The sequence below is a fragment of the Apostichopus japonicus genome, chromosome 15 (genome assembly GCF_037975245.1).
Source record: "Apostichopus japonicus isolate 1M-3 chromosome 15, ASM3797524v1, whole genome shotgun sequence".
Taxonomy (NCBI): Eukaryota; Metazoa; Echinodermata; class Holothuroidea; order Aspidochirotida; family Stichopodidae; genus Apostichopus; species Apostichopus japonicus.
The window spans coordinates 28,930,313-28,945,947 of NC_092575.1; the positions used below are offsets into that span (position 1 = coordinate 28,930,313).

The 15,635-nt window shown below is 38.9% G+C and overlaps 1 protein-coding gene across 3 annotated transcripts in view; it reads right to left on the minus strand.

Annotated features, from left to right (window-relative positions):
- Positions 1–15,635, minus strand: part of LOC139981005 (uncharacterized) — an 80,767-nt gene that overhangs the window by 30,583 nt on the left and 34,549 nt on the right. For all 3 annotated transcript variants that reach the window (XM_071993100.1, XM_071993099.1, XM_071993098.1), the window contains exon 3: positions 10,348–10,459. In XM_071993100.1, the coding sequence (XP_071849201.1) occupies positions 10,348–10,459 (112 nt within the window). The remainder of the gene's footprint in view (positions 1–10,347; positions 10,460–15,635) is intronic.

The following is a 15,635-nucleotide window of genomic DNA, read 5'->3' on the forward strand; positions in this document are numbered from 1 at the left end:
AACATTTTTTTTATTTTCAAACCAAATTGATTAGTTCCTAGTCAGCAACGTACCATAAAGACAGATGGCAACTCCATTCTGTATAAAAAAATACATATGACCTATACCTATATCCTAACAGCCTATTCATTTCTTCCAGTGTTGAAAGGTTCCCTGCAATGACATTATGGGCAGGTGGTACTTTCTTTCACAATGAGATTACAAGAAAGGTAAAATGTAGACGTATGTACAACTAGATACATAAAGTAATGTCTATATGCAATGATTAATCCAGGAGTTTTTAAGGGAGGGGATGTAGCCTGGGTCCTTGATGCCTACTACTACAGATTGGGACTGATAGGCACTCGGACTGATGAAATCAAAATTTAAGTGTCAAATGGACAGAAATTTATGGACAGAAATTTAAAGAATCATGATGAAGGCTTTAGAGTAGAGCTACAGTAATAAATGTGAGCAAGCTGCAGGGAGTAACATTGGAGAAGGTGTTAAAGATATATGCCCATGCAACTTGATGCAGGTATGCACAAATTCTTATTTCTATGAGGCGGAACAATCCATACTGTACATAGTATACATTTCATCAATATTGGTAATGGTAAGTTAACTACACTAACTGTAATATCTCTTTTACTTCCTACTTAAAAAGGATTGTGGATAGGTAGTCCAATGTCACATCTTCACAAGCACTCAGTGCAATGAATCAACACTGAAGCAATATTGATGAATCATGTTTAGAATACTAAGATTCCTTCCAACTTTCACAAAGTACCATAACCAAAGCTGATTGCACAAAGCATATTGCAGAATATGGTATAGTTTGAAAAATACAAGAAAAACTGGAGAACAAATAAAAGACATACCATGTACTAGAATGTCCACAGTTCCTAAAAGATGTTGATGGTGATGAAGAGAAGTAAACAACTACTCAAAGACTAACAAGATCCCTCCAGTCCATGATTGTAAATATACCTGTACTTTGAGATCCTTCCAAGTGGCTTTTGGTACAACTAATGCCACATGATCAGACCACGCTAGACCTATTTATACTCATAACTGCCATTGGCGGCAAAAGGTCGTGACCAATTTGGCCTTGTGTAGTGTGGGCAAGGCCAAAGCTATAGTTTACAGCTTGCTAGAATGATCTGGTATGGCCTGCATTGACCAATGACCAGTTTGGATACGCATAGGTTTCTTTGTTAGATGATGGACGAGTCCTCTAGCAATTGAGTGACCTTCACCCTATGTTCTCCTTTGAGGTCAGCAAAGATTAAAAGAGGTTAAGAGGCACAAAGAAAGTCAGCCTTGGTCACAATTTTGATCAGGCTGGTTGCTTTCAACTTCAAGGTACTGGGCTCTTCAGGGTCTTAAGTTCAGAACCTCATGATTTTCAAGGTAAAAGAGAAATTAAGACTGCAGTGAGGATCTCTGAAACAAATTTTAATTTCTCCTGGCAAATTTTAAAATAACCTGTGTTCACTGCCGCCTGTTCAGCCAAAGAAAACACACATGTATCCCAGATTAGAGATAACAGGCATAGGAGTCTAGAAAAGGAATCTATAGCACTGGTTGAATCAAAGAATTCTGAACAGTAAATGATTTGGCAAATACTGTACACGTTGTACAAGCTAATTGTATTCCATAGATTACCCTCATCACTTAGACTAAATACTGTACTGTAAATGTGAGCAACTACTAGCATGGTGTGATTGCACTTACATACCACACTACATATAAAGACTGTTAGCTAATTAATATAGTTCTAGGTTGTTATTATTAAACTTTTTATACAACAAGAAAGCAAAACAAAGCAGCTAGACTCTCATTTGATAACTCCATCAGCTTTTACCAAATAAAACAATACTCCCTCATGTAGCCTGTAGGCTTAATGATCTACGCATCCCAGGGCAACATATGCACAAGTATGAGATCAATCCAATCATCCAGTTAGTTCTTTCTTGAAGTATTTAAAAGGTTTTGGACCTCTCTTAATGAGTGGATTTGAGTTCCCCCTGCCTGATACCGTAGGACTCATGATTCCATCAACTGCCAGTTTAACTTTTTCTTTTCCTCTCATTTAACTTTAAAAGCATTAATGATCCAAGATTTCTCAAATATGTTGTCAATTCAAATATTCCAAATATATTAATTGCAGTAATTTTACCAACTTAGTCAATTGTAGTAAACTTAATAGATTCTGTTTCTTTTTATTCGCCCCAAGCAACGTGGATCTTCTATCAAGCCCAACTTCTTCGACTGAAAATAATGATTTGACACCCTTGTTGTAACCACTGATACAGACAGCACCAAACACTCTGCATTACAATGCTATTATTACAACAGGTCCTCTGTAAACCATTAGCTAAGGTACAGTACAATACTTCAGATAAGCTTGATGCATACTGCTATATTTAAACCAAACATGCAGTATAATGAATGTAAAATAAAAACAATGTGTTAGCCTAAATTACATATCACTGAAGATCTCTCCAGGACACACTGAATATTGAAGTGTTGGAACAATAACTGCTCTGTATAATTATACATGTACAAGGTTACAAATAACAGCAGCAACAACAAGTCACCAACCTGCCTAGAATGCTACTTTCACTTTAAATGTCTATTTTCTTTTTCTCATCTCTTCTTCTACATACTTTAAGCTGCAGCTGTCCATGGGTCACCTCAACATTCCTCAACAGAGACAAAAGGTCAAGTTTTAAACTGTTGCTTGATTTGGCCCCCCTGCCCTTAGAGTCAGGAGATTTGCCACACACTAACCAAGATGCACACTACAAAGTTTATTTTATCACTAGTGTTTATTGCTCTGCCTTATCATCAGTATGGGCCAGTATCATCAGTATGGGCCAATATGGGCCTGATATCATTTCTAAATCTGCATCATAATACCTATAGGTCACAATCCACATTGTTTCTTCAAAACATACACATCCAATTTGTCAGAGCCAAGTCGAAAATATGTTGTTCGAGAAACTTAGAATCTCCATTCTGTGGGACATATACGGGGACGATACACATTTATACGGGACGATACACATATACGGGGACGATACACATTTATACCGGGGCGATACACTATATACGGGATGATACACATATACAAGGACGATACACATTTATACGGGGACGATACACAAATATGGGGACGATACACATTTATACGGAGACGATACACATATACAGGGGCGATATCCATTTGTACGGGGACGATACACTATATACGGGGACGATACACATATGGGAATGTCAAATAGTTTGAGTGGGACCATCATACTTTGTGTACACTTCTTGAAGGCCTGTAATATCACTTGCGTGCAATACCTGTATCGTCTATACCCCAAACGTGGCTGGATGTAACCCCTGAGGGAACGAAACGTATACTCATAGCTTTCCACTACATTATATTGATATCTTCATGAGCAGTTTGAAGACACTCAGACATTTATTGTGGAGATATTGAATTTAACAGTAAGCACTGCCCACTCATTAATATTCATGACAGCCCCACCAAAAACAATACCTATCATCTAATGAACATGACCAACATATACCAAGTATAACATCAATACCATATTTCCTCCTGGAGATACCATGTTAACAAGCTAGGCATCACATACACTCACACATACAGTACTGTACATACACGCACCCACACATACTGTACACGCCAATGGATGCCTACAGCATTGGAACCAATCAATAAGAAATTAATAAAAGAATAAAACAAACAACATAAATCGTTCATATTTTATTTGAATTTAGTCATGAATGTTAAGAATACAGCAGTAAGAAACAACATTGAATGAGAGCAGGGATGAAATGATTGAAATAAAGAGGGACTTTACAGAGATAAGGGCTAATGTTAGACTACTTTCTTTTTATCCTTTTATTGTTATCTATATCAGATGGGCATCAGCTGATAGAGGGATTGAAATATTGGTTATCGGCTCAAGCTGATAGTAACAATATTGACATTGCAAATTGCAACACTCATTATGAACCACTAGAGGACTGATTAAGGCTATAGACATGTAATGAGCTCACAATGGTGGTACAGGCATAAAGTACTTGATTCCTGTAGACCTGTTATGAGCTCGCAATGGTGGTACAGCCATAAAGTACTTGATACCTGTAGACCTGTCATGAGCTCACAATAGAGGTACAGGCATAAAGTACTTGATTCCTGTAGACCTGTAATGAGCTCACAATGGAGGTAAAGGCATCAATACTTGCTACCTGTAGACCTGTCATGAGCTCACAATGGAGGTACAGGCATAAAGTACTTGATTCCTGTAGACCTGTCATGAGCTCACAATGGAGGTAAAGGCATCAACACTGATTCCTATATACCTGTCATGAGCTCATGATGGAGGTACAGGTATCAACACTGATTCCTATAGACCTGTCATGAGCTCATGATGGAGGTACAGGTATCAACACTGATTCCTATATACCTGTCATGAGCTCACAATGGAGGTAAAGGCATCAATACTTGATACCTGTAGACCTGTCATGAGCTCACAATGGAGGTACAGGCATAAAGTACTTGATTCCTGTAGACCTGTCATGAGCTGACAATGGAGGTAAAGGCATCAACACTGATTCCTTTAGACCTGTTATGAGCTCACAGTGGGGGAACAGGTATCAACACCGATTCCTATAGACCTGTCATGAGCTCACGATGGAGGTACAGGTATCAACACTGATTCCTATAGACCTGTCATGAGCTCATGATGGAGGTACAGGTATCAACACTGATTCCTATAGACCTGTCATGAGCTCATGATGGAGGTACAGGTATCAACACTGATTCCTATAGACCTGTCATGAGCTCAGTGGGGGAACAGGTATCAACACTGATTCCTATAGACCTGTCATGAGCTCACAATGGAGGTAAAGGCATCAATACTTGATTCCTATAGCGCTGTCATGAGCTCAGTGGAGGTACAGGTATCAACACTGATTCCTATAGACCTGTCATGAGCTCAGTGGGGGAACAGGTATCAACACTGATTCCTATAGACCTGTCATGAGCTCACAATGGAGGTAAAGGCATCAATACTTGATACCTGTAGACCTGTCATGAGCTCACAATGGAGGTACAGGCATAAAGTACTTGATTCCTGTAGACCTGTCATGAGCTCACAATGGAGGTAAAGGCATCAACACTGATTCCTTTAGACCTGTTATGAGCTCACAGTGGGGGAACAGGTATAAACACCGATTCCTATAGACCTGTCATGAGCTCACGATGGAGGTACAGGTATCAACACTGATTCCTATAGACCTGTCATGAGCTCATGATGGAGGTACAGGTATCAACAATGATTCCTATAGACCTGTCATGAGCTCATGATGGAGGTACAGGTATCAACACTGATTCCTATAGACCTGTCATGAGCTCAGTGGGGGAACAGGTATCAACACTGATTCCTATAGATCTGTAATGAGCTCACAATGGAGGTAAAGGCATCAATACTTGATTCCTATAGCGCTGTCATGAGCTCACAGTGGAGGTACAGGTATCAACACTGATTCCTATAGACCTGTAATGAGCTCAGTGGGGGAACAGGTATCAACACTGATTCCTATAGACCTGTAATGAGCTCACAATGGAGGTAAAGGCATCAATACTTGATTCCTATAGCGCTGTCATGAGCTCACAGTGGAGGTACAGGTATCAACACTGATTCCTATAGACCTGTAATGAGCTCAGTGGGGGAACAGGTATCAACACTGATTCCTATAGACCTGTTATGAGCTCAGTGAGGGAACAGGTATCAACACTGATTCCTATATACCTGTCATGAGCTCACGATGGAGGTACAGGTATCAACACTGATTCCTATAGACCTGTCATGAGCTCATGATGGAGGTACAGGTATCAACACTGATTCCTATAGACCTGTCATGAGCTCATGATGGAGGTACAGGTATCAACACTGATTCCTATAGACCTGTCATGAGCTCAGTGGGGGAACAGGTATCAACACTGATTCCTATAGACCTGTAATGAGCTCACAATGGAGGTAAAGGCATCAATACTTGATTCCTATAGCGCTGTCATGAGCTCACAGTGGAGGTACAGGTATCAACACTGATTCCTATAGACCTGTAATGAGCTCACAATGGAGGTACAGGCATAAAGTACTTGATTCCTGTAGACCTGTCATGAGCTCACAATGGAGGTAAAGGCATCAACACTGATTCCTTTAGACCTGTCATGAGCTCACAGTGGGGGAACAGGTATCAACACCGATTCCTATAGACCTGTCATGAGCTCACGATGGAGGTACAGGTATCAACACTGATTCCTATAGACCTGTCATGAGCTCATGATGGAGGTACAGGTATCAACAATGATTCCTATATACCTGTCATGAGCTCATGATGGAGGTACAGGTATCAACACTGATTCCTATAGACCTGTCATGAGCTCATGATGGAGGTACAGGTATCAACACTGATTCCTATATACCTGTCATGAGCTCACAATGGAGGTAAAGGCATCAATACTTGATACCTGTAGACCTGTCATGAGCTCACAATGGAGGTACAGGCATAAAGTACTTGATTCCTGTAGACCTGTCATGAGCTGACAATGGAGGTAAAGGCATCAACACTGATTCCTTTAGACCTGTTATGAGCTCACAGTGGGGGAACAGGTATCAACACCGATTCCTATAGACCTGTCATGAGCTCACGATGGAGGTACAGGTATCAACACTGATTCCTATAGACCTGTCATGAGCTCATGATGGAGGTACAGGTATCAACACTGATTCCTATAGACCTGTCATGAGCTCATGATGGAGGTACAGGTATCAACACTGATTCCTATAGACCTGTCATGAGCTCAGTGGGGGAACAGGTATCAACACTGATTCCTATAGACCTGTAATGAGCTCACAATGGAGGTAAAGGCATCAATACTTGATTCCTATAGCGCTGTCATGAGCTCACAGTGGAGGTACAGGTATCAACACTGATTCCTATAGACCTGTAATGAGCTCAGTGGGGGAACAGGTATCAACACTGATTCCTATAGACCTGTAATGAGCTCACAATGGAGGTAAAGGCATCAATACTTGATTCCTATAGCGCTGTCATGAGCTCACAGTGGAGGTACAGGTATCAACACTGATTCCTATAGACCTGTAATGAGCTCAGTGGGGGAACAGGTATCAACACTGATTCCTATAGACCTGTAATGAGCTCAGTGAGGGAACAGGTATCAACACTGATTCCTATATACCTGTCATGAGCTCACGATGGAGGTACAGGTATCAACACTGATTCCTATAGACCTGTCATGAGCTCATGATGGAGGTACAGGTATCAACACTGATTCCTATAGACCTGTCATGAGCTCAGTGGGGGAACAGGTATCAACACTGATCCCTATAGACCTGTAATGAGCTCACAATGGAGGTAAAGGCATCAATACTTGATTCCTATAGCGCTGTCATGAGCTCACAGTGGAGGTACAGGTATCAACACTGATTCCTATAGACCTGTAATGAGCTCAGTGGGGGAACAGGTATCAACACTGATTTCTATAGACCTGTCATGAGCTCATGATGGAGGTAAAGGCATCAATACCTGATTCCTATAGACCTGTCATGAGCTCATGATGGAGGTACAGGTATCAACACTGATTCCTATATACCTGTCATGAGCTCACGACGGAGGTACAGGTATCAACACTGATTCCTATATACCTGTCATGAGCTCATGATGGAGGTACAGGTATCAACACTGATTCCTATAGACCTGTCTTGAGCTCATGATGGAGGTACAGGTATCAAGTGCTGATTCCTATAGAGCTGTCATGAGCTCACAATGGAGGTACAGGTATCAACACTGATTCCTATAGACCTGTAATGAGCTCAGTGGGGGAACAGGTATCAACACTGATTCCTATAGACCTGTAATGAGCTCAGTGAGGGAACAGGTATCAACACTGATTCCTATATACTTGTCATGAGCTCACGATGGAGGTACAGGTATCACACTGATTCCTATAGACCTGTCATGAGCTCATGATGGAGGTACAGGTATCAACACTGAATCCTTGAGACCTGTCATGAGCTCACAGTGGAGGTATGTATAGGTATCAACACTGGTTCCTGTACAGAGAGGCTATGTACGGGAGCCATACAATGTAACTGTATGTATGTGCACCAGTTATACAGTGAGCATCGTCAAGAATTTAACAATAGTTCCTGCTTTCCTGATCACAATTTGATAGTCATGTCTTTGATGTGTCTTAGTCATAACTGACACCTTGTTTCTTTTTGTGAAACCACTTTTCTTCATGTTGCTTTCTTTGCACTAGATGCCATTGTTTCATCAGGGGTTATGATACTAACGTATGCTATGTTATTTTAGGGGATATTGGAAAACATGTTTTAATTGCCACCCACAGGGACGCATGTGTTTACTGAGCGGACACAAACATTTCAGTTTCAAAATCCTAATAATAATACTGTGTAACTTTGTGTGAATGTAAGACACAAGCAAGTAATTTGTTTAATAAGAAGTGAATGATCAAACAAAATGACAGAAATGTCAAAACAAGACCTAGGGGTAAAATCATTCTCATTCGACTATCAGTCAAACTGAACATGAGTTCATCCAATCTCAAATAAAGCAATCTTAAAAGCAAAAAGATGTTTGTGGTTCATTGAGATAAAACCAACATTTAGAAAGCCACATCCTTCACAACATCCAGTCTGACCTGATTGCCAAGAGGAAATGAAATCATAGAAAACAATCATAAAACTGAAGAAAACTTCTCTTCCTTTATCACAACTTAAAATATACTCAGAATGTACTTGAATGAACCAAATTAAGATTGACATGAATTCATTATTTACATTTCTTCATAAACATTTCAAAAAAGATACTTTATTACCACAACAAGTTACTATCAATACCTTCTTAAGAGATTATTTGGGGCAGAATATAAAAAAAAAATCCAGCCAGAAAATCTGACCCCAACTGGAACATTTTGCATTCTCCATGATCGGCACCAGCCTAGATATCATCATCAGGTGTATGTATCCCTCAGACTCACCAAACCTGCACCCACCAAACAACCCTTTAACCAATGACTCACAAAATAGTCAAGAAGAGCAGCCCAGCTTGAATCAAATAGCAAACCAATTTTCACACTTAAATCCCCAATGGCAATGCACATATAGCTATGACTGATTCAATATTAAATTTTCAACACCATAAACAACCAAACAAACCTCTGCATTTTTCAAATTTCTCATATACCTTTTCCCACAATAACCACTTGTGAACAAGGATAACTGAGGGTGAATAACAGAGGGTCAGCATTATTCCAGGCCACACTTCCTCTCTTCCAGTGAACTTTGTGGTCAGATTTGTTAAATATCACCTCTGCATGAAACTGTAGATCAGTATAACAAGGCCTATCCAATAAGGCATGCATAATAGGAGAACTTGCAAATAAGTTCCAGAACCTGCTGACAATCTACTAGACTTTGAATGCAAGTTATGCAACTGAAGAAATTTCTTATCATAGAACTTGGTGTGGGGTGGGGGAGGGGAGAATGAAATTGTTCTAACAAGCAATGTGTAAGCAAGTGTTAGCCAATTAACTTGCCAATAATCTTGCTGGCATGGTACATGTATTCATTGTGTTACTTTACATATTGTACAAGAGCTTAAAAAGATTCTATAATACTAACGCCTCTGAAAAATACGCTAATTGTTGAGCAGATTAATAAGTGAAGAATGAAGAATGAAGGGAAACAACATGTCAGATTATAAGGATGGTTCAATTATGCATGAAGAATTATAATTTAAGAAAACAGTTGCTAGTACAGTAGGCATACAGTTCTTGGACATGCATCTTCAAATACAATCTAGGTAAATTTCCTTTTTGTGTAGCATGGCTCTCAGAACAAAGAACGAAAATGCAAACTATTTTGCTTCACTTTAAATGGGTTCAAGTACAGTAAGGTAAAGATACAAAACCTTCTCATAGAAGACTAATTAAGTCAAATTATGTGAGTATATTGCACAGGTTTCTAAGAATGCATCACAAAGTACTTTCTTACACCAAAATCCAACCTTACACAATGTTTTACATTGTATCAGGACAATATTATGTACAGCATGGTTAAACTATTGTCTAATTCCAATATGTTACAATATGAAGCCTTACACACGGAAATGAAAGTAAGCATGGATGCAACACACATTACATAGTACAGTACAGGACTAAACTATATGCACATAAATATCATATACTGAATACACACAATGACCTCTTCACAAAAAAACAAATGCACCTACCAATTTATGAATGAGCTCTTTCCAGCTGAATGGTTGCCGATTAATAGCACTGTTATCTTCTTCCGTGGAGCCAGGAGTCGAAGATTCAACTTCTCTGCAATTTTGATTAATCCTAAGTGAAGAAAAGCAAAAGACAGAGATGAGATAGACAGATCTGAATCAATTCTAGCTGACTACGACACAAGTCATCCTCCTCCTACTCCTACACCTCCTACACCTCCTCATCTTCTTGTTACAGTGATAGCATCTTGACATGATCACATGCTAGCACATTCTATAGGTATACTACTAATACACAACAACAGCCAAGACATCATAGTAGAAGTAGTAGTAGTAATGGTAATATCTACATGGAAAGCTGCCCCAAGTTCCATATGCTGACTCACTTTGTAATAAATAGATAGAACAGTCAGGTGACGAGTTCTCTTGGCTGTAGTATTACCAGTGCTGCTGAGCTATGGTCTCTTTGTGTGCAATAATATAGTACGCACACATATCTTAGTAGTAGGCATAACCTCAAAGCTGCCTTCACTGTGGCATAAGCAGGGCAGAGTTTTCAAGTGACCTTATTGGGCTTTCTGAGAAATGGTTACTCATGACCTCAGTAGAAAGAGAAAATACTTGTAAAAATATAACTACAACATGTAAGACAATATCTGACTGGACTCAGAAAAGGTGTGAATAACTTCCATACTTTCAGGTGAACTGCTAAAATATAAAGTGAATAAACCCCTGAGAGGAAGGATATCAACATAAAGTGAATAAACCCCTGAGAGGAAGGGTATTAAGAAAATAACTGAATATTCATAATGGATCATTGTATATCTGACTGCCTATATCAAGTAAAATCTGTATTGTACCTATCTTTACAGTTACTAGGCTATTTAAAGTGAGCTCTGTGTATATTTTTCCAATGAAAGTTCCTTGAATCAACATGTAAGGCTAGAAAAGTGTTTTTCTTCTATTTTCTCCACTTTCCAGTCTAACTTTCTTCATAGCACATGATAATTTACATATTGTACTCTACAGTGGGTGCATAGGACAACTCAGATTGAATCCACATGCAAAATATACACTGCAATACCCTGTTACTGTCTTTATTGCAATAATGATGATTACATATTTGAGGATCTCAGTAGAATGGTGTGGCCTAAAACTCTGTACCATCAATAGCAACATGAGGCTTCCTCCTCCTGTTTGACTTTGGTTTGCTGCTATCAATGTTTACTTGCATTGTTGTAACATCAGTGTTTGCCTACATGGGTTGCTACTATTTGAAATCAATGTTTACTTGCACGATTGTTTAACATCAGTCAGTGTTTACCTGCATGGGTTTGCTGCAATTTGAAATCAATGTTTGCTTGCACGATTGTTTAACATCAGTAAGTGTTTACCTGCATGGGTTTGCTGCTATTTGAAATCAATGTTTACTTGCACGATTGTTTAACATCAGTCAGTGTTTGCCTGCATGGGTTTGCTGCTATTTGAAATCTATGTTTGCTTGCATGATTGTTTAACATCAGTGTTTGCTGCTTATTAATGTTTGCTTGGGTTACATGATGATTGCTTATCATCAGTGTTTGATTGCATGTGTTTACTATTAAATTAATGTTTGTGTGAGACTGATGGTTGCCTAATATCTACTTTGATTTTAGATAAATGGGAGTCAGGTCTTAGCTTGGTTAATCCCTGTCACAGAGTCCTGGCTTAAATACTGCTCATGGAGCTAAATTATGTCTATGTCTATTCAGCATGATGTACATATGATCTATTGATTTGCCATGGAATGACTGCAGTGGAGTTCACCTGGATGTCAGACATCAGAAGGTTTCTCTTCACTCTAGAGAATTGAAAGACCTTGACCTGATCCAGTTAACAGAATTGCTTTCTTCTTCCATTCAATTAAGTATATACCCAAACTTTGAATTAGAAAGCTGGAAGGGTCACTGACAAAGCATTCTGGTGTATTGAATTGACTCTTGCCATGACCACTGTAACCTGTCAGTGTATATCAGTGGGGCAACTAGGACTATACAGGAGTCAAAGTTGCTAAATTACAGAAAACAAGTTAGATAACTGTAAAAATAACTTCTGATGCAATGTCAATTAAAGAAAATCAAACATAAATTTCTACTGTTGACAATGTAAGAAGTACAGTATTTTACAAACAAACATTGCATCAAAAATTGACTGACACATATGGTCAAAGCAGCTGCAAAACTTTACGCAAGTTTGCAATGAAGAAATTACAGTGTTATGAATGCACATTTTATGTTAGCAACTCTCAATGCAGAGAGGACAAACCTATCATGCGAAATGAAAAAGCCTTTTCAGTATCAGAGATATTGGACTTCCCACAAAATTAATAAATTTTCTCAACTCATAACATTTTCTGATTAAAATGAATTGAGAATTCCCACACTAAAGGGATAACCTTTACTACTGGTCATGGAATTTGCCCTAGACCCTAAAGGTCATCCCTTTCTACCACAAACCACAATAACTTCCCAAAGGACATTTATATCCTAAACATTTTAAAACCTTCAGTAGGGAGCATTGAACTTATTTCCCTTATTTGTTCCATTTTTGTCAAGTGTTGTTAGGAGATAATAATGTGTTTCATAAACATCTGGATCAAGAGACTTCCTGTTAATGCTTTTAATCAAATTAGTTTTCTTTCAACTAATCTGCTAATTAACCTATCTGTATTCTGTGCTTGTAGCATTGTGCGGTAGTGCATTTTTCACACAACAGGTAGCACTGCAGCGTGAATCCTGATAGCGTTACTACTATCGGGATTTCCTCAAAATTTCATCTATGGTTTAAAGCACTTAATTACAAGACTGTCAATGTCATTCATTCAATGACATAGCCTAGAGCTGCCAACTACATACTCTTACATGCACGGTTATCAACAGAAAAACATCCAAAATAGCACGCTATACTTAAGCCTTTATTTGGTAACAAACACTTTCAAAAAGAAAAGCACTTGTAAACCTTGGAAAAAAGCACCCCACACCATCCTAAATTCATACTCGACTTACGATATTAGATTAACATGTTTGCACATGGAGAAAACCTGTTATTCATACAGAAACATTTGTATACTGCAATGCCAGGTCCATGATATTGGAATCAGGCAACCCTTCAAGTTCACACTCAAAAGTTTTCAACGATCAACAAGTTACCATGTGGTTGGAACTTCAGACAAGAAGAATAACATAGGGGCAATGTAAATACAGGATTATAAACTATATAAATGAGAAATATATACTACAAAATTATTTATATCGTTAATCGGCTGTTGTTTCTCCGAAAATATGCTTTCAATAAGTACAATACCCATCTTTCATACATAAGTCCTTAAAAATTAAACAAGTAGCCAAAGATAACTATAAATTACATTGTGGAACCCTCCGCAAGAATAAACAAATCAATTCCATTAAAGCATGAACGAACTTGATACAAAATGAGGTGAAATACTTGTGGTATGTTTTCATACGGGGGGGACCTACACAATCATGGTACTGTATATCAAGGAAATAACAAAAGTTTCAGAATAACTGTGTTCCAACAACATATGCTAAGTCAAAGTAACATTGGATATTTGGTGAAGCCTAGGTCCAAATTACTACGTGAAATGTTGATCTAGTAGGTCTAGGCCAGTATAAACATTGGTAAGTATGTTCTTCAAGATAAGAACACAGACACCAAAATCAATGTGTTTTCTTTCTTTGTTTCAAATAGCAACACATAGTTATTTTTATTACCTTTGGGATTCCCAGGAATAATACTGTAACAAATGTGATAACTGGTTGTTTTCCCACTCCCAATCGTATTTACACATTGCACTGTGACTGGGACTAGTCAATACTGCGATCGGAATACCGGGATTCACTTGACTACCGGGATCCCGCACAACGCTAGTAATAACTGGTTGTTTTCCCACTCCCGGTAGTATTTACACATTGCACTGTGATCAGGACTAGTCCATACCGGGATGGGATACCGGGATTCACTTGACTACCGGGATCCCGCACAACGCTAGTAATAAGTGGTTGTTTTCCCACTCCCGGTAGTATTAACACATTGCACTGTGATCAGGACTAGTCCATACCGGTATGGGATACCGGGATTCACTTGATTACCGGGATCCCGCACAACGCTAGTAATAACTGGTTGTTTTCCAACTCCCGGTAGTATTTACACATTGCACTGTGATCAGGACTAGTCCATACCGGGATGGGATACCGGGATTCACTTGATTACCGGGATCCCGCACAACGCTAGTAATAACTGGTTGTTTTCCCACTCCCGGTAGTATTTACACATTGCACTGTGATCAGGACTAGTCCATACCGGGATGGGATACCGGGATTCACTTGATTACCGGGATCCCGCACAACGCTAGTAATAACTGGTTGTTTTCCCACTCCCGGTAGTATTTACACATTGCACTGTGATCAGGACTAGTCCATACCGGGATGGGATACTGGGATTCACTTGATTACCGGGATCCCACACAACGATATAAGCTTGTATTTTGTCCCTTGTAGTTTCTGTTACTTGTCATTCAGCCTCTGAAGAAGAACCTACTATAGGATCGAACTGTCAGGGCTCACTTACTTTTACAAAACTAATCTTTGCACAGGATGAAATAAAACTGACCACTTCCCTTCATACTGTGTAACTCAATTAAGGCTATGATCATTCAAATATTGTATGAAAGATGCATAATTATCTTTTCACTAAAATGAAAATGTTTTTCTTGCACTTTGCTGAAAACATCACAAATTTACATTTTTATGAATGACAAAAGCAGGATGAGCAAGAAAGGACTGTATTTGATCCACATTTTGCAGAGTAGCGCCATGGGCAGTTACTCGTTACCTGGAGTGGAGTAGCGCCATGGGCAGTTACTCGTTTACCTGGAGTGGTGCTATATAAATCTACATTATTATTATAGTGAAGACATAACTCTTCATGTGATTAATCCAACTTACATAACTTAGGGCTTCCATTACTTTGTAGTTTGTACTTCAATCATGTTTCTTCTTGATGTTCCAAGAGAAATGTAAACCTTAGTCACAAAAAGGTTACATGTTTTACATTTTTGCATGCTCTCTGGAAAATCATTTAATGTTAATATGGTCTTTGATTGTGTTTTTAGTTATATACAATGCACTATTGATGGTGAGAGTCACAAATTTCCATCCTCACTCACCATATATGACCTTCTAGCAATTGGAGTATTGGAACAGAAATGCATCATCCAGTGCTGTTATCCC